This window comes from Urocitellus parryii, chromosome 9 (genome assembly GCF_045843805.1).
Source record: "Urocitellus parryii isolate mUroPar1 chromosome 9, mUroPar1.hap1, whole genome shotgun sequence".
In the NCBI taxonomy this organism is placed as follows: domain Eukaryota; kingdom Metazoa; phylum Chordata; class Mammalia; order Rodentia; family Sciuridae; genus Urocitellus; species Urocitellus parryii.
In genome coordinates this window covers 67,685,738-67,709,247 of record NC_135539.1, presented here as the reverse complement: position 1 = coordinate 67,709,247, position 23,510 = coordinate 67,685,738, and the positions used below count along the sequence as shown (strand labels likewise).

The following is a 23,510-nucleotide window of genomic DNA, read 5'->3' as shown; positions in this document are numbered from 1 at the left end:
TTGTAAAAATCATATCCTGAAAAACTTGTTTATAGCACTGGATAATAACCGTCCCCCAATAATTCATAATAAATATAATCTATATCTTTTTTAAAAATTTCTATTTGCCAATGGACCTTTATTTTATTTATTTATATGTAGTGCTGAGATTCAAACCCAGAGCCTAACACATGCTAGACAGGTGCTCTACCACTAAACCATAACCCCAGCCCCAATCTATATCTTTTAATCATCCATTTATAGGTAAATGGAAACTTTAGAAAAAGGACAATTTTAAAAGTTTCCTTTCCTTATTACAAAAGCAGTACTTTAAATTCTTAAAGGTCCCAAAAAGCATCACCTGAGATGGCAAAAAGGTGAAAGATTTCAATATTAAGGAAGGTATTTACATTTATACAAATTGCCTATTTTAAGTTATAATATATTTTGAAAATGATGCTTCTGGATAAATAATGTTAAAAAAAATGAGTTGCAGATATAGTTCTGTGGTGGTGGAGTTAACAATCACCTCAAGCAGCACATTCAGTATTAACTTAATCAGAGATCTAAAAAAATTAAGAGGTAGTAACAAATATTACTTCTAATAATTACTGAGCACTACTGTTATAGGCTAGAAATATTGTGATAAGCACGAGGGACTTAAGGATATGGAGTTTTTAGTCTTGAATTCAGGGATTTTAGCACTTTAAAAATTACTCATTTGCTGTGTGTGAAGGCAAATGCCAGTAATCCCAGCAGGAGGCTAAGGTAGGAAGATTTTAAGTTCGAGGTCAATGTGGACAACTTAGCAAGACCTTTACTCAACTTATTTTGTTCAGTCTTCCTGGGTAATTAATTCATACAACTTCAATTACTTTATTATGATACTTATAAATAGAACTTCTTAAAGAGGAGGATGGGCTAGGTGGTACACACTTGTAATCCCAGCAACTCAGGAGGCTGAGGCAAGAGTATTAAAAGTTTGAGGTCAGTCTCGGTTACTTAGTGAGAACCTGTTTCAAAACATAAAAAGAACTGGGAATTTTTTTAGAGGGGGGAAAAAAAAACCTGGGTTCAATGTTCAGTACCCAAAAGAAAAAAAGAAGAGGAGGAGGACCAACTATTCAATTTGAGACTAACTCAGGGTTAAGGATTAAAATTATAGTTAATTCCTAACAGTTGTTAATAGCATAGTGTTTGGGGGACAGAGCTTGATCCCAAATTTCCTGGCCATGCTACTTTGTGACACTTTTCTAATTAAAAACTACCCATGGAGAGATGCTGAGATTAGAGAGTACAGTGTATGTATAGCACTTAGCTCAGAATCTAGTACACAACATATTTATTTTTAAATGTTTTATGATACTGGGATGAAACCCAGGGCCTCGTGTATGCTAAGCAAGCCCTCTACCACTGAGCTACATCCCTAGCTCCACAAGAAACGTTTAATACTGCATTTATTCCATCAAGCTGTGTTCTACTTTAGGAGTACCGTACAGCAATATTTTCCAAAGGGAGATTTAAAGTTCTCAGAAGAGCAATAAGGTATTAAAAGGAAGCTGCAAAACTACTGCTGAAGCACACTGCTAGTACTAATGACGATTCTTTTCCATTCCCTCTCAATCACTTACTCTCCCTGAAAGTCAACCTTTACTCTCATGAATTCACATTTTAAAATAAGAGAAAATGATTGATGAGAATCAAAGACACATTGACAAGTGATTTGGCATGCTCAAATGCACACTGGCTTGTATCCCATTGCAAGATTTGTTAATAATACTTGTGGAGAGTAAGGAGAATATACAAACATTAAGAAGTAACAGCACTGTGTTGAAAAGCCAAATGTGGCTTAATTATTGTTGCTCTGTCCCTGAGGTCCATTAGGCCCTGAAAGACTTGAAATAACCAAAGTACACATGCCTGAAGTAGACACCTGAATGCTAATCTGTTAATTTATAGTGAGAAATATTATTTTCACATGAACCAGAAATACTTAGGTTGGCATCATCAGCACTGTCCCTCCTTGTGGCCTAGGAGGTAAATATGGAAGCCATGGAGCAAATGGTAAACTTAAAAGGTAAACTTCAAAGAAAGAAGTATTAGCCAGGCATGGTGGCACATGTCTACAATCCCAGCTATTCAGAAGGCTGAGGCAAGGAGATCAAATTCAGGGTTGGCCTCAGCAACTTAGTGAGATCCTGTCTAGTGGCATTACATGGTGTATACATCTATCTTCAAATAAGGTCATGGTCTTCAGAGCTAGAAAAATCTGAAGTCCAACTAAGACAGCACTTACCTTCCCCTAAGAGTCTTCTCCCATTTTCTACACCCCATATTTAGTATTCCTTTTTTAACTGTCTAGGTTGTGTTCAAGCCCAGTTGCCTTCCTTTTCCAAACATTTTTAGATAATGTGTGATATGCATCCACTTTGGTACAAAGTAGACATTTGTGAATGCTACATATTTCATGCTAGTAAATAAATGGTGTTTGATGAGTACATGGATAAATGAAATGTACGAAATGTGAATACAAACTGAATCCTAAATTCAAATAAAAAGTGGTGGGGGGACTGGGGATGTGGCTCAAGCGGTAATGCGCTCACTTGGCATGCGCGGGGCGCTGGGTTTAATCTTCAGCACCACATAAAAATAAAAAAATATGGATGTTGTGTCCACCGAAAACTGAAAAATAAATACTAAAAAACGCTCTCTTTCTCCCTTCTCTCTCTTAAAAAAAAAAAAAAAGTGGTGGGGACTTTGCAGATGCAAGGTGAACACAGTTACTGGGTGACTGGAGAAGTCTCTAAAAACGAGTCAGTGCCTAGATATGCTTACAGTATGGGCCTAAGTGGTGGCACCCTGAGAATGGGTCACTACAAAGTGATTGACAGAGCCATTAGAACAGGTTTATAACTCCTAAACTGACTAAATACATGAAAAAAGAAATTGGACCCAAGGGAGCAGGAGACACCCTCAAGGAATCATCTTATTGCTGAGACTCTGGCTTTACTTCAAGAAGCTGCCATGAGATTTCAAAGACTCCAAGTTCTCCCTCCTTCTGAAGTCCTTCTAGCTCCATGCAGATATGCGCTTCCTGAAAGCCCTTACTGCGAAGCCCTTACGTATGGAACCACTTAAGTCCAGGCCCAGAGAGCATCAAACCTGCCTGCTCCCTAAGACCCTTTCCATGCAACTACTCCTAGGTCAATTTGATCCTCTATCTTGGAGAATGAGATAGGAATCCCTTTTGCTTTAAAAAGGTCTGTCCTCTTGGAGCCGGTTCTAAGGTGCAAAGGGATTAAGGGCAATGTCCTCCAGGAATTTCCTCTTCGTCCACACCACGAGACAATTTGATCGCTCCTGAGTCTCCCGGGGGGGCCAGGCTCCTCACAACTTGATCCCCACTCCCCCACCAACCGGTTGTCACAGCTCCCGGGTCTCGGGACACCCCTACCTCAGGAGAACGCGCAGCTCGGTCCCACCAGGGACGCCCGCTACCCCGGTGTCCCACCCTTGGACGACCCCGGGCCCCCGGCCTCGGCGCACGTGCTCCTCGCTCCCATTCATTCCGCAGCGCCGCTGTCATTGGCGCCGTGACCTCTGCGCCCGATCGGGACACGCGCCTCCCGTCCTCACCTGCGCGAGGGCGTCGGAAGCGGCGCGCAGCCCGGGCGGCCCCGCATGGCCGGGGGAACCGGGCCCAGGGCTCCGCGTCGCCGGTCTCCAGGAGCAGCCGCGCCGCCACCGCCACCAGCGTGAGGCCATGGTCCGAGTCTGAAAGTCGCGGCCGGGCGGCAGCTCCGCCTCTGGCCCCGCGGCCCTCCTCCGGGGACCCGGAGCCGGAAACCTGGTACAGGAAGCGCTTGGGCCCCGCCCGGCCTCCGCCTCCCGCTCCTCCCGGGCTCGTTTTTCCGGCTGTCGGCGGCCCGGCAGCCCGCGGGGAACGCCCGGTGTCCCGGGGAGGCGGCGGCCAGCCCTGGGGCCACCAAACCTGGCCTCCTGCGGGATGAACGCTCTGTCCCCACCCCTTCCCCGGAGTCGCTCGGGGGACGGCCGGTCACTCCAAAGTGTACCTTTGGTGGCCCAGCTGTTGGCAAGAAATAGCACAGTGCGCCGGACTCGGCAGCCACGAAAGTCTCGCTCTGCGTATTTTGGCAGAAATGATTCAGAGCACAGGGTTCTGGTTCTGTGGCCTAACCCGGAGACCACAGTTCCCCCTTCTGCTTCTCTTGAGGGTGACCTGCCACGCTGTCGTGGGCTGTCTTTTACAATCTGCCGCAGAAGGAAGTGTCCACCTTCTGCCACTTTCCAGTAACAAGTCCAACCACGTTCAGAGCTACTGTGAAAGAGAAACTAAATTGGCCCTCTCTCTCGACTTTTGGACTCTCTCCTCTGAAAACCTAATAGGTATAGTTTGACATCTTGCTCACATCTGGATATATCGAGTCCCGCGCTTGGGGGTACTGAGGCTGCATACTTTTAAAACATATTTGGTAATGTCAAAATTTACTTGTATCCAGCTCAGGAAGTACTGAGAATGCACAGGACTGGTGCACTAAAGATCTTCTTTCCTTAGCTCTATTGTCACATCTGTTCTGGTGTTGAGACAGCATGTTAATAACAGAAATCTGATACGATTAAACATTCATACACAGAGTCAAAAGAGAAAGTGTAAGCATCCGGGATACTGAAAAGAAACGCTTTCCTCAGAAAGTTCACTGTTGGGAAGAAATAGACCAGTAAAATAGATGATTGCAACTCTCTGATATGAATTTTTTTTTCTTATTCTGAAAAACACTTGCATTAAAGAATGAGGTAGCCCTAGAGCTGAGCACATTAATTTTATATTTATCTTAAAAAGTTAAAAAAAATACTGAGTAAAAATATTATAGAAAAGAACTTATCAAAATAAACCAATTTTGTCTCATTTTCCCCCCAGTCTTGAAGAATAATATATAAAACCATGTAAAGTGCTTTACAAGTAAAAATTGTTAATATGCACATATGGTTTATCTTGATGGAGATTAGGTTTATGTTAAACATCCAACAGGCATAATTTGCCAAAGTCAAGTGTAGTCTTACATACTTTTATTGTACTTAGAAATCCTTTATTAATATACTATCATTTGCCCTTTTTTACAGATAAGGAAAGTTGCAGAGAAATTAAACCACTGTTGGCAAGTATAGTACTCCACAATTCTGCCAGGCCATTTGCATTTAGAGATTGCTTGGCCAGATTATAAATCCTGCTATTAAGATGTTGTGATACGGCAAGGCTAAGTAAGGAAAACAGTTATAATTCATTAAGGCTTCCAACATTATTGTATGGCTCAACTCTTGAGGAACAACCATCCACGAATAGGACATGTAGAATTCAAAGGTAGTTCTGGTAGTTCTTTTGGCCCAACTAAGCCAACCATCAGTTTAGGTGGTCAAAAACTGAGCTGTGCAGGTAGGTAACTGCTAAAGAACAGACTTATCTTGTTCAGAGTCTAGAAATAATTTCGTTGTTTTTTTTTTTTTTTAACTGAGGCAAATGAAACTACCAGTACTTATGGATAAAAATGGATGAAGTGGGTCATTGGAAATATTTTCAAAGTTGTCATTTCAACGTTGGAGCGTTGGCTACACTTCAAGACATTTTCTTGCCATATTAATGGCACTGTTCAAAACATTACCTAAGGGAGGTTTTATACAAAGAAGGGATTATAAACATAATACTGTGTGTTACCATTTTTTTTGTTGTTTGGTTTGGTTTGGTACCAGGGATTGAACTCAGGGAGACTTAATCACTGAGCCACATTCCCAGCCCTCTCTTGTATTTTGTTTAGAGACAGGGTCTCCCTGAGTTGCTTCATGCGTCACTAAATTGCTGAGGCTGACTTTGAGATCCTCCTGCCTTAGCATCCCAAGCTGCTGGGATTATAGGCAGGTACCACGTTGCCCAGCTGTTACGATGTTTTGATATATAGTACTGCATAAAATATCTCTTCCAGATGTTATTAGATAAAAGATCAATGGACTATCAACATGATTCTAGCAAGAGTATTTATTGAGAGAAAAAGTTCAAACAGTTACACTGAAAGATTAGCAGATTGTTTTCCTCTGTGCCAGGTCTAAACCCAGAGCCTCTGCATGGTAGGCAAGTGCTGTACCATTCCCAGCCCTTCTCTGAGATTTTTAGTATGACAGATTACTCCATTTAAGTGTCACAGAGTGAGAGATTGAAAAGCACCCCGTTTATGAAAGACCCCCGTTTCCCTGTCCAAGGAGAATCACACGAAACACTGGCTGCAAAAGCACGAGGTGGTTTATTGGGACACAGGCGCCTGCGGGTGCCCAGTAGAACCTCAGCCGGAGCTTTGGTGAACTGGCACCTGCAGGCGCCTGTGTCCCAATAAACCACCTCGTGCTTTTGCAGCCAGTGTTTCGTGTGATTCTCCTTGGACAGGGATACGGGGGTCTTTCATAAACGGGGTGCTTTTCATTGGAGGTCCCACCGAGATACCCCTCCCCCACCCCGTCCGGATCCCTGCCCGAGGACCACCAGCATCACTGGGAGGTAAGCTGGCCAGCTCATGTCGTGTTTGTCGTGTTGTCTGGGTGTCACTTCTATGTCTGTAATGTTTGTAACTCTTGGCTGATACTTTGTTTCTATGTGCTGCATCTGTATGATTACGGGTAGTCGCTCTGTATTCTGGGCAGCTTGAGAAGGAGTTGACGAACTCAGACTTCTCCCCTGCCACCCCGGGAGACGTCCCAGGGATTTTTGTAGGCAACGGTGGGGCAGTACCGAAGCCATCTGTACCTGTAGGCAACGGTGGGGCAGCACCGAAGCCATCTGTATCTGTAGGCAACGGTGGGGCAGCACCGAAGCCATCTGTATCTGTAGGCAACGGTGGGGCAGCACCGAAGCCATCTGTATTTGTAGGCAACCGTGGGGCAGCACCGAAGCCATCTGATCTGGCAGCGCTCTTTCTATTCGGTCTGATTGTAGTATTATTGTGATTGTTGTGTTATTGTTTCTGTCTCTGTATTCTATCTCCTCATCTAAAACTAGCATGGGGCAATCAATCACGACCCCTTTGAGTCTCACCCTCGATCATTGGCGAGACGTCCAGAATCGGGCAGATAACCTTTCAGTAGAAGTCAAGAAGAAAAAATGGGTAACGCTTTGTACTGCAGAATGGCCAACACTCAATGTGGGTTGGCCAAAGGAAGGTACATTTAACCTGATCTTATATTACAGGTGAAGTCCCAGGTTTTCATCCAAGGTCCTCAGGGACACTCTGACCCTACATCGTTACCTGGGAAAATTTGGCCTCTGACCCCCCCTTTGGGTCGCCCCTTTCTCTCCGCCTAAGCCTGCTCCACGATCTCCTTCCAAAGCCCCACCCCTACCCTATCAGCCCCAACCCATACCGGCTCCTGATTCCATCCAGGTTTCCTCGGAGGAAGAAGAAGAACAAGTAGATCCAGCCACCAATAACCCTCCGGGTCCATCCCCCATGGTCGGGAGACGTCCCCAGCCCCTTTCTGGGTTCTGAGTGGATTGCCTGTAGTAAAGTATTTGGTGAAGTATTTGGTAAAGTATTTTGTAGCTGACGGATCCGAGATCCGCCTGAGCCTTTAGTAGCAATCCACGACGCGCTGCAAATTCTGTGGCCGCGCTGCAAATTCTGTGTTTTATGTTTTTGTTTCTGTTGTCCTGTCTGTCTCCACCCCTTCCCCCTTTAAGACCTAAGGCAAATTAAAAACTGACTTTACTGGAAGGTTAAGAGATATGCCTAGTGCCTAAGGTCAAACCAAACTAGAGAAGCTAATCAATCCTGTAAGTGCAAGGGAAAACTGAGGAATTCCCAGCAGCTGCCAGAGCGTTTTTTGCTTTGGGGAAATTTCCTCATTTTTTCTCTTCACTGTAAGGATTACCCCACCTAAATGCAGTAAAGTCAGTCACACTGAGACCCTATGTGAGAATATCTGGTCCACTCATGGGAAATCTAAGGTGCCACTGATAGGAGTCATAATTAAATGGAAGTTCAAAACCTGGAGAGATTTTTCTTATCTGGTCTGTTTTAAAGGTTTTTATAGATTGTTTCTTGGGGATACAGAGATTTTTATAGGGTTTGGGACAGGTTTCGCGCGCGCGGGAAGCAACAGGTTTCTTATTGGTTTGTTTAAATCTAGCATATAAGGCCACCTAAGGGGTACAGATCTGCATTCCAAAAACCACAGGTCTGCATTCTATTCTTTCTGTTCCTGCTTATCTGTTCCTGTTTATTCATTCATGCCTCAGGATGTGGGTGCTCTGTCCTTTCTCAACCGGTTATATGGAAAGCACATCCGCACATCCAGCGCCTGAGCCTGTTTATGACAAACCCGGTATCTTGATTTCATATCTTGGCCTTAGGTAACTGGACTAACTGGGCTAGGGTCTTTCAAGATCAGACTTCACTGTTCTGAGGCCAGTGGTCACCTTGTCAAAATGTGCTCTATTTGGTACATATCATAACTGCTAAAAAATCATTCTATGTTGTTCATGCTTTATTAATATGTTAATGCATCATAAAGGAGAGTGCATTAATTATATAATTTAGTCAATTTACACTCAGGCTCTTCTGAAAGAAGAAAATAGACTGTTGAATTTTCTACTCTTGATTGTCAGGTTTTCTGAGATTATCTGTTTTTATTGTGCATGTTGGGGATTGAGCTACATCTCATCTCCAAATCAACTATTTTTTGGTTGACTACCCATGTGTTCCCCCATGAGTCAACATGTACTTAAAGAAAAAATATAAAGAACTAACTCTGGGCCCTATTTTCCTGACTTTATTGCTCCTGTAAGACAGAAACATTATTACTCTTATTGTTGTTACAAGCAGCATGTACTTAAGCTAGGCTTGGATGGAATAAATTGGAGTTATTCCAAACAGTTGAGCAAATTGTTCTTATACCACTCTTCTCTACTGATTTGAAATATCATTTTCTCTATATAGGAAATCCTTTTTTATTCTATTCACTTTTTAAAAAATTTCTATATAGGAAATTCTATTATAACATTTTCTTTATACAGGAAATTCGGTTATAACTTTGGGTTGTTTTTGTGCTTTTAATTTCAGTTCCATTGATTTTTGTTTTTATTTTTTAGACAAAAGTACTTTTAGAATTTTTGAAAATTTTTTTTAGTTGTAGATGGACACAATACCTTTATTTATTTATTTCTATGTGGTGCTGAGGATTGAACCCACACGTGCGAGGCAAGCACTCTACTACTGAGCTATGGCCCCAGCCCTAGAATATTTAATATGATAAGCAAATTAATTTCTCTTACTTAAAAACATCTCTCCTGTTTCTTTTTCCAGGTTTGCAATTTATCTGCTTTTTTTTTTTTTAAAAAAAAAACTCCTACTAGAATTTTTATTAGATTCCTATTTGTTTATTAAATAATTTGGTGACACATTTTGACTATAAGCTCTATCTGGAAACATTGATTTTTGTGCCCCTTAGTCTGATTGATTAATTGATTGATTGACTGATTGATTTCATTGTGGTACTGGAGATTGAATCCAGGGCCTACTACATGCTAGACAAGTAATGTACCACTGAGCTGTACCCACTTTCCTTATGACTTTATTAACATGCTAACTCTCTTCTTCTATTTTTTGTTTTAATTGCTTTGGATTAGGAAAACAGATGAAGAATTTAAGAATTTTTCTAAAACAAGAATAAATATATTCTTGAGTATCCAAAGCAAGTTCAAAACTCTCTTCTTTCACAGATTCTTAGTGTAGTACATGTGCTTTATCGCATGAACTTTACGAAACAGTTTGTCAGTTGGTTTTAGGAGCAATTTTAAACTTTTATCCTTCTGAGCAGGCATGAATCAAATGTTTCAGGGTTTGTAGTGGGATCCAGAACAAGTTTGTACATTTAGTAAACCATGTGTTTCCTGATCTTAGAGTTATTTATGTATATATGTGTTTGTTTTGATTATTTTGAGTTTCCTAAGGACAGAATTCATATGATTAAGTGTATAATATATTTTGGTTCTTTTGAGTTGACTAATGTAGTAATGCCACTCACCTTCATTTTATTTATTTCTATTACTTATAAACATGTTGTATATCCTTCTTGTCTCCCAAAATGAAAATCTTTATAGACAGAATATGTGTCTTGTTTTAAACATTTTCCACTTCCCATCTTCTTGGACAGATCCATATATAGGTTGAGTATCCCTTATCTGAAATGTTTGGAACTAGGAGTAGTTCAGATTTTGTATTTTTTTTTTCAGCTCTTGGAATGTTTGCATGTTCATGATGAAATACCTTTGGGACGGGACCCAAATCTAAATGCAAAATTCATTTATATTTCATATGCCCTCATACATGTTGTCTGAGACAATTCTATAAATATTTTTAGTGTGCCTGCATTTAATTGTGACTGTCACATGAAATCAGATCTGGAATCATCTTGTGGCATCATGTAGGTGCTCAGAAAGTTTAGGATTTTGGATCTTCAGATTAGGGATGCTCGCCCTGTACATAATATGAATATTGGATAATGTTGAAAATGAGAAAATAGTCTTCTGAATAAAAATATGAAGAAAATAGTAGTTTAGGTAGGCATTTTGAAGAACCATAGTTTTTCAAAAGAATATTTATGCTGTGTATGCAACAAATGAGAACAATAAAAAGGGTTTTGTTTTGTTTTGACAGCTGTGTTGCCAGTTGATCCTGTTCAGGAAAATTATGTTCGTAAAGTGAAAAACTGTATTTTTTCAATTGCCTTCCCTACTCCCTTCAAATCAAGAGTACTTCTTGCAGCAGTCTCAAAGGTTAGGCTTAATTTTTTTCTTACCACAAATACTTAGCTCATTAAAACATTTGTCTAACAAAGTATAAAAATTGTTCTGAGTTTTTATTGTTAATCTATTGATAACTTTTTATATTTAAAGCTCAGACACCTGGAAAATATCATTCTTAGAGCTCACTTTTCAATACTTGTTCCTGGAGCATAGTATTCAGCTTCATCCTGAAGTTATCTTACAAGAAAGATATGCGTTTGTGGAAAAGAGGAAAATGAGTTAAATTTTTATTTTACATAACTTTTAGAAATTATCTCTAATAACAAATTCTAAATTGTTCTCTCATGATACAAATGTATTTGATATAAAAATAGGGCATTTACTTTTTTCTAGTTCTTTGAAAGAATACGTGCTAGGAAAAATATTATTTTTTGATGCATCACAGGAAATCCATGAAAATTTTAGAACTATCTCATAGAACTAATTTTCTGCAAATATCATAAATAATCATAGAAAGTCTGGTATATCTCTTATAAAAATGTAATGTATTTTTGGAAGAAGTCTATTCTTGTAATTTTCTTCTATTAGGTCTCTTAAAAATTATTCAAAGATTACTTAGGTTTGTAAGAAGACGTTTTTCCTCTGCCTCAGGAAGTTCTAGAAGATATTTTGGATCTTGATGTATCTGTATCAGAAACGGATGATTTTATCCAGCTTGTTAGTGGTGGAAAGATAGTATCTGGATCTGTTCCATTGGCTCACCGATATGGTGGCCACCAGGTAAGAGTACAACATCATTTCCTGTATGTAAATAGAAACATTTGGTTGAAATGCTATAAATTATTTTAAATTATTTTCTCTAATATTATGATATTGAGGGTTCAACAAGATGTTTGTAGAAGAATGTCATCATAAGATGCATATGTTGGGGCTGGGGTTGGGCTCAGTGGTAGATTGCTTGCTTAGAACATAGGAGGCACTGGGTTTGATCTTTAGCACCACATAAAAATAAATAAATAAAATAAAGGTGTTGTGTCCACAATTAAAAATTAAAAAATTAGGGCTGGGGTTGTGGCTCAGTGGTAGAGCGCTCGCCTCGCACGTGCAAGACCCTGGGTTCGATCCTCAGCACCACATAAAAAAATAATAATAATAAACAAGTGAAATAAAGGTGTTGTGTTCAACTACAAGTTAAAAAAATAAAGAAAAATAAAAAATTTTAAAAGATGCATATGTCAGAAGTGAAAAATCTGAATATATAACCAAAGAATATAAAGAGAGAGCAAACAAGTATATAAAAAGATATTCAATGTCATATCATTAGGGAATTGCAAATCAGAAAGAGATATTAGAATGGAAAAAAAATGCTAGTGAGGATGTGAAACAATAGAAACTCTCATTCATTGCTGTGGGAATGCAAAATAGTACAGTGACTTTAGAAGATAGCTTAGTAATTTCTTTAAAAAGCTAAACTTACTTCTACCATATGATACAGCAGTTATACTCCTTGGCATTTGAGTTGAAATGCGTTTAACTTTATGTCCACACAGAAACATGCACATACATTGCATAGTAGCTCTATTCATAATTGCTTAAACTTGGAAGCAACTAAGTTTTCCTTTAGTAGATGAATGGATAAATAACCTATGGTGTGTCCTGACAATGAAATAGTATTCTGCATTAAAACAAAATGAGCTATTAATTAAAAGTCATTAAAATGCATATTACTAAGTGAACAAAGCCCATCTGAAAAGGTTATGCTCTGTATGATTCCAACTTTATGACACTCTGGAAAAGGCAAAATTATGGAGATAGTAAAAAGATCAGTGGTTGACAGGTTAGGAGGAGGAAGGGATGAATAAGCAGAGCATGAAGGACTGTTAAATCAATTGAATTATTATTTGTGATATTATAAATGGTGGCTACACATCATTACACATTTGTCCAAACCCATGGAAAATATGGCACCAAGAATGAATTCTAAACTATGGACTTTGGACAATAGTGAGATGCCAATGCGTATTGTTGTGGTGGAGTATGTTGATAATAGAGAGGATACACATGGAATGGGGAAGAGGTGTATGGAAAATCCCTGTACTTTCCTAATTTTGCTGTCAGACTAAAATTGCTCTGAAAAATAAAGTATTTTAAAAGGGGAGATTATGGGAGAGAAGTTAGAGCCTGATCTTTTTAAATAGGGGGTGGAGGATAGTTCAGTGGTAGGTTGCCTAGCATTTGCCAGGCCCTGGGTCTGATTCCTAGCATCAAAAAAACAAACAAACAGAAAAACTTAAAAAACGAAGCTTTAAAAAATGGAATTGAGAAAACTGGGTCAGCACAAATATAAAATTCACATGAATTTTTACTAGAGAACTCGGTGCAATATTGGCAAGGGATTTAAGCAAAGCCAAGTAGCACAATGTGTCAGTATAAAAGTCTCAGGAGGACAAACATTATAATTTTGCGAGAGTAGCTGTAAATCAGAGTAGTAGAACTGCTAGAAAGACAATAAATAAGGAAATAAAGATTCATTGGAGGGTGTAATAGATGCTGTAGCAATAAGGAAATAATTAAGGCACACTGTAACAATGAAGCAAGATGTTGAGAGAAGTTCAGGGCATGGTGTCTAAATAAGAACAGATAAAAAAATGCAGGACTAGTTGTTGAAATTTCTGTCTTTTTCTGTAGGCTAAACACAATGAAATGTTGCCTGTTTATTTAGGGGCTATTTTTGTAATGATGATTTTAATTAGGGAATAATTTTTGGAATCAGCACTAATGTATAACAGTAATAGTATAAGGATTAAATTAGGAAATTATGAAAAGTGCTTACATATGAACTTACAGAACAGTAGTTATGAGATCAAGCTCTGGTTTGTTGGGTTAATGAATTCCTTTCTTCTTTAAAGGCTCATAAACTAAGAAGCAAGGTAACTGAAACCATTAGAATTAGAAAGGATTTTTTTAGATTTATTTTTTAGTTATAATTTGACACACCTTTATTTTATTTATTTATTTTTATGTAGTGCTGAGGATCGAAACCAGGACTCACAGGTAGTAGGCAAGCACTCTACTGCTGAGCCACAACCCCAGCCCAGAATTAGAGAGGATTTTTAAGGGTCATCTGTGATAAACTTGCACCTCAGTTTGTTGATCTTGAAAGATCATTCCAGAAGCTGGGAGAAATGAGCCAGCAAAGAAATCTGCCAAGTTTTATTGAACATACCATTTTGTAGACATACTACAGGGTTTGTTATTTTGTTTTCAAGGAATAACAACGTTTTACTAAACTGTGTTTCTCAGTTGAGAAACTTCTGTACTAAACAATCCTTTGGTCTTTTCTAGCACTCAAATGCAGGAATGTCAAGGCTCAAAAAGTAATCTTGTATGGATTAAATTTATTTGAAATTGTTTTATACCATTGCTTACATATACTGCCAAAGTACAAAAACAAAACTCAAGCTCTGTGGAATTTCATTAAAGCATTCTTTTTGTGGGTTTTTCTTTTTTGTAGTATAATAGGTAGACTAGTAAATTAAAACTTTTATCAATTTCATGTTGATGTTATAGATATTTGTTTATAAGAATGTCTTTGCCACTCTGAACTTTAGTTTAAATTTATTTCTCTTTTAATGATGGAAAACTAACTTCCTGGTATCCTGATTTCCTTCCTAGCACTGAATTAATCATTCTTTGTCCTTTTCACTCATGGAGTGGAATATACTTAAGTATTGTTCACTTTGGAACCTTTCCAGATGATGGTGAGAGCACCTCTCAGACTTGTAGTCTTATGGATACTCAAAATTTGTGGTGGTCTCTTCCTGGTGAGGATGACAAAATAGTGGATGAATTTTTCTCAATTCTGGAACTTTAAGTATCATTTGAATATTCCATAGCTGTTTTTAGAACTTCCTGTGTGTGCTGGGAACTATAATGGTGAATGAAATCTGTCCCTTTTCCTCAAATGGCAGTAGTTTATGGAAGATGATAGATAAGTAATAAACTTCAGGAACATCAAGGTAGTGATTTGGGCAAGTATAGGAGTTACGGGAGCTTATAGGACCACCTTGTTAGTCTGCAAAGTCAGAGATGACTCTTGTGTTGTGGAGTAACATCCATGTTGAAAATGGAATGTTGTCTATATTAGCAAATGATTGTTGGCCATAATAATTATTACTGTCTTATGGACACTGGCAAATGTCAGACATTGTACAAGTTACTTCTCATATATTAGTGTTCATTCTAGCAGCAACATGACAAGGGTTATCCCATTTTACAGAAATGTAAGGTCAGTCATGGGCTGAACAACCATATATAAATTTTAACAAAAAAATTTGAGAAAAGTAATCATCCAAGTTCAGAGCAATTTTTTAGTACAAGTATAATCATGATTTTGTATTGTAGACATATAATATAGGTATAGTCTGTTAATAAATTGCTCCTAGTTCTCTCTTTCTCTCTTTGTCATAGACACACACACACACACACACACACACACACACACACACTCAGATATATATATTTTTGGTCCTGGGGATTGAACCCAGGGCCTTGTACATGCTCTACCACTGAGCTACATGTGCAACCCTAGTTTATATTCTCTAACTAAATAAATCAGTTCTAAGTGTTCTACACTAACAAATTTAATCTGAGTTCTAGATAATAAAATAATTATGTTTTTTTAATGTTTTTATTAATGTGTTATAGTTACATATAATAGTGGAATTCATTTTGACATATTCATATGTGCATATAATATAATTTGTTTCATTTCAATCCCCAATATTTTCCCTTTCCCTTTCTTCCTCCCTTCCCCTGAATCCCTTCCTCTACTTTATTGGTCTTCCCTCTATTAATTTATTGTTTTTTAAATTGGTGCTTTATACACTTACATAAGAATGAATTGGTTTAAATTTGTATTTTTTAAAGTGAATTTCACTTGTTTTATTGATTGAATTTATTTTCACCATTATTGCAGTTGTAATTTTAAGTTATTATTTCTAGAAATAGAACACCTTAAATGACTTTGACTATAAAAATTATTATCAAAGCTTTAAAGATAATATGCATGAATAATTTTCCTTTCCCTCTTTTAGTTTGGGATGTGGGCAGATCAGCTTGGAGATGGAAGAGCTCACCTTATTGGAACTTACACAAACAGGTACCACATTTTTTCTTATATAATAGCTTATTTATTATATTTGAACCTAAATCTTCTAATATGTAAATTTTTTTTGAAGACAGGGTGAAAAATGGGAGCTCCAGTTAAAAGGCTCAGGAAAGACCCCATATTCCCGGTATAGTTTGGTAATATGTTTAGACATCTAAGTAAGAATTATGTTGTCTTAATTAAAAATGAAATTCTTTTAAATTGTATTTCCTATAGAAATGGTGATGGTAGAGCAGTACTTCGTTCCTCAGTGAGAGAATTTCTGTGTAGTGAGGCTATGCACTACCTTGGAATTCCAACTAGCAGGGCTGTAAGGTAATTCCTTTTTCCTTCAAGTAACTTTCAGGACTGCATCATATTATCTCCAGAAATGTGTTAGGAAAATAGAGCAGATAAATCTCTGAGAATATGATCTCTTATAGTTTCTTGTCACTTAAGTTATTTCTTGATTGCAGATGAATGTTTGGATTCTGTTTGTTTCAGCCTGGTTGTAAGTGATGATGAAGTATGGCGAGATCAGTTCTACAATGGAAATATTACGAAAGAACGAGGTAATTGTTTTTAGAATACTTACAGAAAACTGAACTAAGTTCTTTAAGATCAACAGTTATTAGACATCTTTGTGGTCACCTTAAAAACAACCCATGGTTCCTCAAGATATAATTTCAGCATTGCAGTATCAGAATAGAGTAGCCTTTCCTGTATCCTTATATCACCAACCCATTCATTTCTGAGGCAAACATCTGGGAAGTGAACAAAAAATGTTTAGGAATAGCTGGGAAAAATGTTACAAAGCCAATACAGGAAGGTTCTTACATTTCATTCCCAGGAGAGCCCCACAGATCTTTCCATGGAGCCTGATTTCTCTGATTTTATGTTCTCTATCAATAAGCTGAATTTTCTTTTTACTTTGCATTTAGTAGTTTAGAAATAAAAACTAGAGAGGGGAGTGAGAAAGTATGCTGTAGAGGTAGACTGCATATTTAGAGAGGCCAAAGAGACTGAGAGAGATTTGACTGAATCTTTGGGGAAGAGAGGAGACCTAAAAATTAACAATTAACATTTAAGAGCTTAAAAGTGAAGCTATCAAGAACTACTGACACTCCGTTGTGCTTTAGTGGGTCTTATGGATATCACTGTGTTTGTCTTTCTGATGTTCATAGTGATTCACTAGGAGTACATTTTATGTACTTTGTACTTAGTGCATGATGCATATTTTGGTCTGTGGTGCTATAACAAAACATTTTAGACTGGGTAATTCATTAAACAATAGAAATTTTATTACACACAGTTTTGGAGACCTGGAAGTTCAAGATGAATTTTCTAGCAGACTCTGTGACTGATGAGGGTTCTCTGCTTCATGGCACTTTCTTACTATGTCTTCAAATGATAGAAAGGGAAGGCAGATCTCTGGAGGCTCTTTTATAGAGGCATGAATCCCATTCATGAGGACTGAGCCCCCATGACTTAATAGCCTTCCAAAACCCCACCTCCTTGGTGATTAGATTTCACATCTGAATTTTAGTAGGATACAAACTTTCAGACTATTGCAATACATTTTTAAAATTTTTTTTAGTTGTGGATGGACACAATACTTTTATTTTTTAAAAATTTACTTTTTAGTTATAGGTAGACATAATATCTTTATTTTATTTTTATGTGGTGCTGAGGATTAAACCCAGTGCCTCACATATGTTAGGTAAGCGTCCTGCCACTGAGCTACAACCCCAACCCCTGCAATACATTTTTATAAGATCTTCCTAAAAAAACAGTCCCATAAAAGTATTCATGCATAAAGGAATTAAGGATTATTTATCTTGCAGCATCTTTCTCTCTCTTTTTATGTCATTGGAACAAAATGATACTATTGTACATAGGCTGCTAGCAAGTATTGTTGTCTTTTTTAAAAATATATTTTTACATGTTGACAGACTTCTATTTTATTCATTTATTTATATGAAGTGCTGAGAATTGAACCCAGGCCTCACATACACTAGGCTCTACCACTGAGCCACAACTCCAGCTCCCTGTTTTTATCTTCTTGTTCATGAGGATTGGATATGAAATTCAAACCACAGACTTTTAGAATGATTAGTACAGTGCTATTTACTTTTGTGGCTGTGACTTATGTACATTGTTTATTTGAATTTTGAGCCACAATCTTAATGGTTTCAAATGATCCCAAGAATTTCTTCTATTAGTCCATTAAGATAATTTCCATATTTAAGTCTTTACATAAATACAGATACTTTGCTGGGCGAGGTGGTGCAGGCCTGTGATCCCAGCTGCTCAGGAGGCAGGGGCAGGAGGATTGCGAGTTCAAAGCCAGCCTCAGCAGTAGAGAGGTGCTGAGCAACTCATTGAGACCCTGTCTCTAAATAAAATACAAAATAGGGCTGGGGATGTGGCTCAGTAATTGAGTGTCCTTAAGTTCAATCCCCAGTACCCACACCCCCCCAAATACAGATACTTTGATAGTACTTTTATCCTAATATTTGCCCAGGAACCACTGTTACATAGCAAGATTAGTATACTGGACAAGAAAAAGGATATATGAAAACTGGAACTGGCTCTACAGAAACTAGCTTTGTGACTTAGGCAAGTTACTTAAACATTCTGCCCCTTAGTTTCTTCACCTAAAATTAAGAGGTTAGATTTAATGATACTTCTAGTGCTAAATTCAGTGATTCAATGACTATCATTAAGGAGACAGAGTAATTTTTTGAGTTTTTCCTAGAGGTTTTTACATAGTTTTTGTTAAAAAAGCACATGAAAATAAATGTCCAGATTAGTATAGTGAATAAGTGTTGACCCTTGATAAGGCATTCAACCCAGAAAAACTACGCTTTCTGTGTTTACCACTGGACTAAACTCTAGTGGGTACAAAATTAATAAGTATGCCATAGTCCCTGGTCTTAAGAAACTCAAGAGTCTTTGTAGAGAAAAGGCTTAAACTCATGGAACAAATTATAATAAAAAAGAGAGAGGTCAATAAAAGGGGGATCAGTTGAGCTTTATAGAGGAAGTGGGAATTGATCCTGAGCATAAAGTTAGGTAGGAGTTTAGTAAGGAGAGAAGAAGGAGTCGGGTATGTGGAAGAGGGGAGACCAGCACAGGCAAAGGCCAAAGACCAAAGAGGTAGCAGTGAGCCTGGTAGTCTACTGAAGGGAGGACAGCACAACAGAACAGGGCTTGCTTCACTCTAGCATAGACTTCACCTTGACAGCTAACCATGTAAACTACAGCATTTCTTATAAGAAAGAAACATGGATTCTGTCTACCAATTTTATTACTAACATCCATAATCAAAATAGAAGAAGGCAATAGAAGGCTAAAAAGACCAAATGCATAGATTTATTTTTTTCAGTATATTTTTAAGATAGAACATATGTAAGATTCTTTGTTAGAGTTAATTCTCAATTAATTACAGGTCTGGGAGGCACTTATAATGACCTAAGCAAAATAAATAATGTATTAATTCCTTACTTCAGGATGAGATACAGGGAAAGGGCCACAATTGATGAGTCAGTGGAGAATCTGTAGTTTGCAGATAACAACCACTTCTCAGCCTTTAGCTATGCTGTTTCTAAAAGCTTAGTGGATCTAAGCATTCTGAGAAAAACTGGAGACCATTCATGCAGTAGACATTAGTTACTTTTTTGGTAAATTAAGTGGTTTTCTTCTTTCTTTTATTAACATTTAATTTTCAGGCAAACATTTTGCTATTATTGACATAGCTTAACATAGTTTTTTTAAATATATATTTTTAAGTTGTAAATGGACACACTACCTTTATTTTATTTATTTATCTTTATGTAGTGCTGAGGATCAAACCTAGGATCTCACACATGCTAGACAATCACTCTACCACTGAACTACAACCCCAGCCCTTAATATAGTTTTCAGCTAAAATAAATGTTTCTTTTTAAGGTGCAGTAGTGCTGCGTGCTGCGAAATCATGGTTTAGAATCGGATCATTAGAAATTTTGGCTCATTATGGTGAACTGGATTTATTGAGGTTAGAAAATTGCTTTTTATTTTATTGAGCAGTAATTAACTATAAAAATGTACATATTTAAGGTATACAGTGTGATGTTTTGACATATGTATACATTGTGAAATGATTACCACAACCAAGCTCATTAATATATTCATCTCCTCACAGTTACTTTGTTTGTATGTGTGTGATGAAAATACTTAAGATCTACTCCAAATTTCAGGTGTACATTATATTATTATTAACCTTGGTCTGTACATGAGGTCCACAGAACTTATTTATGTTATTACAAAAACTCTGTACCCTTTGACTAGCATCTCCCCATTTCCCCCAGTCCCTGCCCCTGGTAACTGCCATTCTGTTCTCTACTTCTATTAAGTCCACTTCTTTAGATTCCACATGAAAATGTGATGATTTGTTTTTCTGTGCCTGCCTTGTTTCACTTAATGTCTTCCAAGTTTATCCATGTTGTTGCTAAAGCTAAGAAAATTACATTTTAAAAAATGGTACAAAAATATTGGGGAAATGCTAATTTATGTGCTGAGAAATTAAGTATTTTCTTATAAGTAAAGCCAAGAACTTCAATTAACAATGTGTGTGTGTGTGTGTGTGTGTGTGTTGCTGCATGTCAAACTCAGAGTCCCATGTCTGCTAGGCAAACACTACCACTGAGCTACACGCTCAGCCCTCAGTTAATAACTATTTTTAACACTTGCTATGTGCCAAATACCTTGTGAGGTTTCTAGGAAGTTAAAAAACATAAAAAAAGAAGAAGGATAACAACCAGTAGTCCCTTTTCTCAAGGTATTTTTTTATGTAATATGCAACCTGGGTTATAGCTGAGGGTCTTCATGCCACCTAGAGCCATGGGGCAAGTAACTGAAACTCCCCAATTCTGCAGCCTCCATAAATCCATAGCTCTCCTCCAATGCTAGGATTCCTGGGTGCACCTCTCTCACATCTGTTCCTTCACACAATGAAGTTCAGCCCTCCAACAGCACAGACAAGCAACAGTCCAGATTTACACAGAGTCTTTAGGACAGGGTGCATCTTTCTGAATATTTCTGTTGGGGAGCCAGAGGAGAAGTTGTTTCAGCTTCCATCATTCTCTTTTATCTTGGTGCCTACTGTGTCTGTGTACACAAAACTCCATCTTATTAAAGCAAACTTAGCTAGATGTTACTTCAGACAAAAATATTTCCTCCTTTAAGAGGAATTCTGTTTCCATGTTAATACAAATACGTTTTAAAAAATCATTATAAATGCAGAAGAAAAATTTTGCTAGACCCTTTGTATCATTTGGAATGTAGATCCAATATTGTAGTTATTGGTGTAGGAAATCCAGAAAAAAAAAAAGAAGGAAATGAGTCATCAGCATTTATTATGATTGTTTTGAGTCTCTCTCTCTCTCTTTTTTTTAACAAATGTTTACTGAGTTTATGGTCTTCCTGCTGTTGAATAGAGTTGTCTATTTTCACTGGGCATTGTTTCTAACCATCTATTTACTTTTGGGGGTCACTACTGCTTGGATTCTCCATGCTTGTCAGCTTTTCATCGCTGTGACCAAAATACCTGTCATGAAAAATTTAGAGGAGGAGAAGTTTATTTTGGCTCATGGTTTCAAAGGTTTAGTCCATGGTTGACCAAGTGCATTGCTCTGGGCCCAAGGTGAGGCAGAACATCATGGTGGAAGGAGGAGGTGCAGGAGTGCTAAATATTGAAGAAATATTTTTCTTTTGCCAGTTTTGAGTAAAAGCTTAAAGTTTTTAAAATTTAAGGTTGATATAATGAATTCATAAATGCTGAGAGTGGATTTAGGTGCTTGGATATGCAGTACTGTATTATAAGGAAGATTGACACTATATCTTTCTCCCCAGGACACTATTAGATTTCATTATACAGGAACATTTTCCCCTCAATAGATGTCAAAGAACCTAATAGATATGTGGTAAGTTTGACTTCTTTTTCCCGCATTGGCCCACCAATGTTAGATATTATAACTTACAAAAGTAAAGCTGGGAAAGGAAGTATAGATCACTTTGAACATTTTGTTAGAGGAAAAGAAGATGAACCACATTATAGACAAGATAGTTGTTTTGTTTGAAAGCTGCCTAGAAAAGAGCAGGTGTGTCTACATCCTGACTATGTATGTTATTTTTTTTGAGTGGCATTTATAATTTGATCACATATTTTCTTCCCTCACACATTAGGTATATAGATATTTCTATAGTAATAGTTAAAAAGCAAACCCTATACATAATAAGAAAACATGATTTCCTATTCTTTTGGAAGGTTTTTGATCTTCATAGCCCTTTTCATTCTTTCAGCAGTTACAGAATAGGGAATTCTGTTATTTTTCTTGGTGACATTGCAAAATTTAGTAACTCCCAATGCTTTAATTGAACTTTCTTATAAATTCTACTTAACTTTTCTTCTTGCTCATGGAGAATGTTAAACATAATATCTGAGGCTCTTAAATATATTATTTCTGGATGAATAATTTTACTTTCTTCTGTTTTAATTATATGTATGTATTTCTGTTCTTCAATTACCTTCTGATCCATGTTTGAATTCTTCCCATGTTCTCCTTGAAGATGTACATTATCTTAAGTATCATAAAAGATTATGCCATATGCTATAGAAACCTGAAAAACTCCTGAATTTTATTTTAGGATTTTTTTTCTACTGTGGTATTTGAGACAGCACAACTTATTGCCTTATGGATGTTTGTTGGCTTTGCTCATGGTAAGTTATCTATTGCATTCTTCTGATGGGAAAGTAGAATTAAATTTTTAAGTAAAAATTGTATTTTTATATAGTTAAAAATATTCCTGTGTTCCAGCAGCTCAGGAGACCGAGACAGGATAACTGCAAGTTCAAGGCCAGCCTTAGCAACCTAGAAAGGCCCTAAGCAACTTACTTAGACCCTGTCTGAAATTAAAATTTAAAAAAGGCTGGGAATATGGCTCAGTGCCTAGTACCCACTCCTCCCCACTACTCTGGTTCAATCCCTGGTAACAAAAAACAAACAAACAAATAAATAAGTAAAAATAAAAATAAAGAAGAAGAAAAAATTCTTGTGGATGAGCTTAACGTTTACTTGCTTTTAGCAAGCAACAGAGAAAGATTTTTTTCATGTTTAAAATAATTTTGAATGGAACAGTAATCACAAACTAGGACAAAGTTACTTGTAAAGCTTTCCAACCTCAAAGTTATAATGTGTATCAGTATGGATTATGCCTAGAGTTCTTTAAGGCTTTTCTAAAAATTTAAATTATGATGTGTATCAATATGTATGTATTATGTTTAAAGCTCTTTAAGGCTATTTTAAAATTTTAAATTATAAATACTTATGATAAAGTACAGAGAAGTAACTGTGAGTTTTATTCTTCAAGGTAATCACTGTTAAACATTCCAAATCAGTTCTTCCAGACCTTTTTTCTAAGCTATATAGATGTCTCCAGCGAAAACAAACAACACCCCAAAAAACCACAACAAAAAAAGGGCAAGGCTCCCCATGCTGCCAATCTTCTGCAGCTCATGACTATCATAGGGGACAC

At 37.4% G+C, this 23,510-nt stretch overlaps 2 protein-coding genes across 2 annotated transcripts in view; one reads left to right on the top strand and one right to left on the bottom strand.

Moving 5' to 3' along the window:
- The window catches only part of Pdss1 (decaprenyl diphosphate synthase subunit 1), a 34,596-nt gene extending 30,786 nt beyond the window's left edge, over positions 1 to 3,810 (bottom strand). Inside the window, exon 1 of the mRNA XM_026408592.2 lies at positions 3,616 to 3,810. Within this exon, the coding sequence (XP_026264377.2) occupies positions 3,616 to 3,744 (129 nt within the window). The 5' untranslated portion in view covers positions 3,745 to 3,810. The remainder of the gene's footprint in view (positions 1 to 3,615) is intronic.
- Positions 3,811 to 4,122: 312 nt separating this feature from the next.
- Positions 4,123 to 23,510, top strand: part of LOC113196603 (protein nucleotidyltransferase YdiU-like) — a 42,982-nt gene continuing 23,594 nt past the window's right edge. The window contains 9 exon segments of the mRNA XM_077802467.1: positions 4,123 to 4,386; positions 10,695 to 10,813; positions 11,435 to 11,563; positions 15,880 to 15,944; positions 16,024 to 16,080; positions 16,170 to 16,268; positions 21,828 to 21,849; positions 21,851 to 21,898; positions 22,623 to 22,695. Coding sequence (XP_077658593.1) covers positions 4,140 to 4,386; positions 10,695 to 10,813; positions 11,435 to 11,563; positions 15,880 to 15,944; positions 16,024 to 16,080; positions 16,170 to 16,268; positions 21,828 to 21,849; positions 21,851 to 21,898; positions 22,623 to 22,695 — 859 coding nt within the window. The 5' untranslated portion in view covers positions 4,123 to 4,139.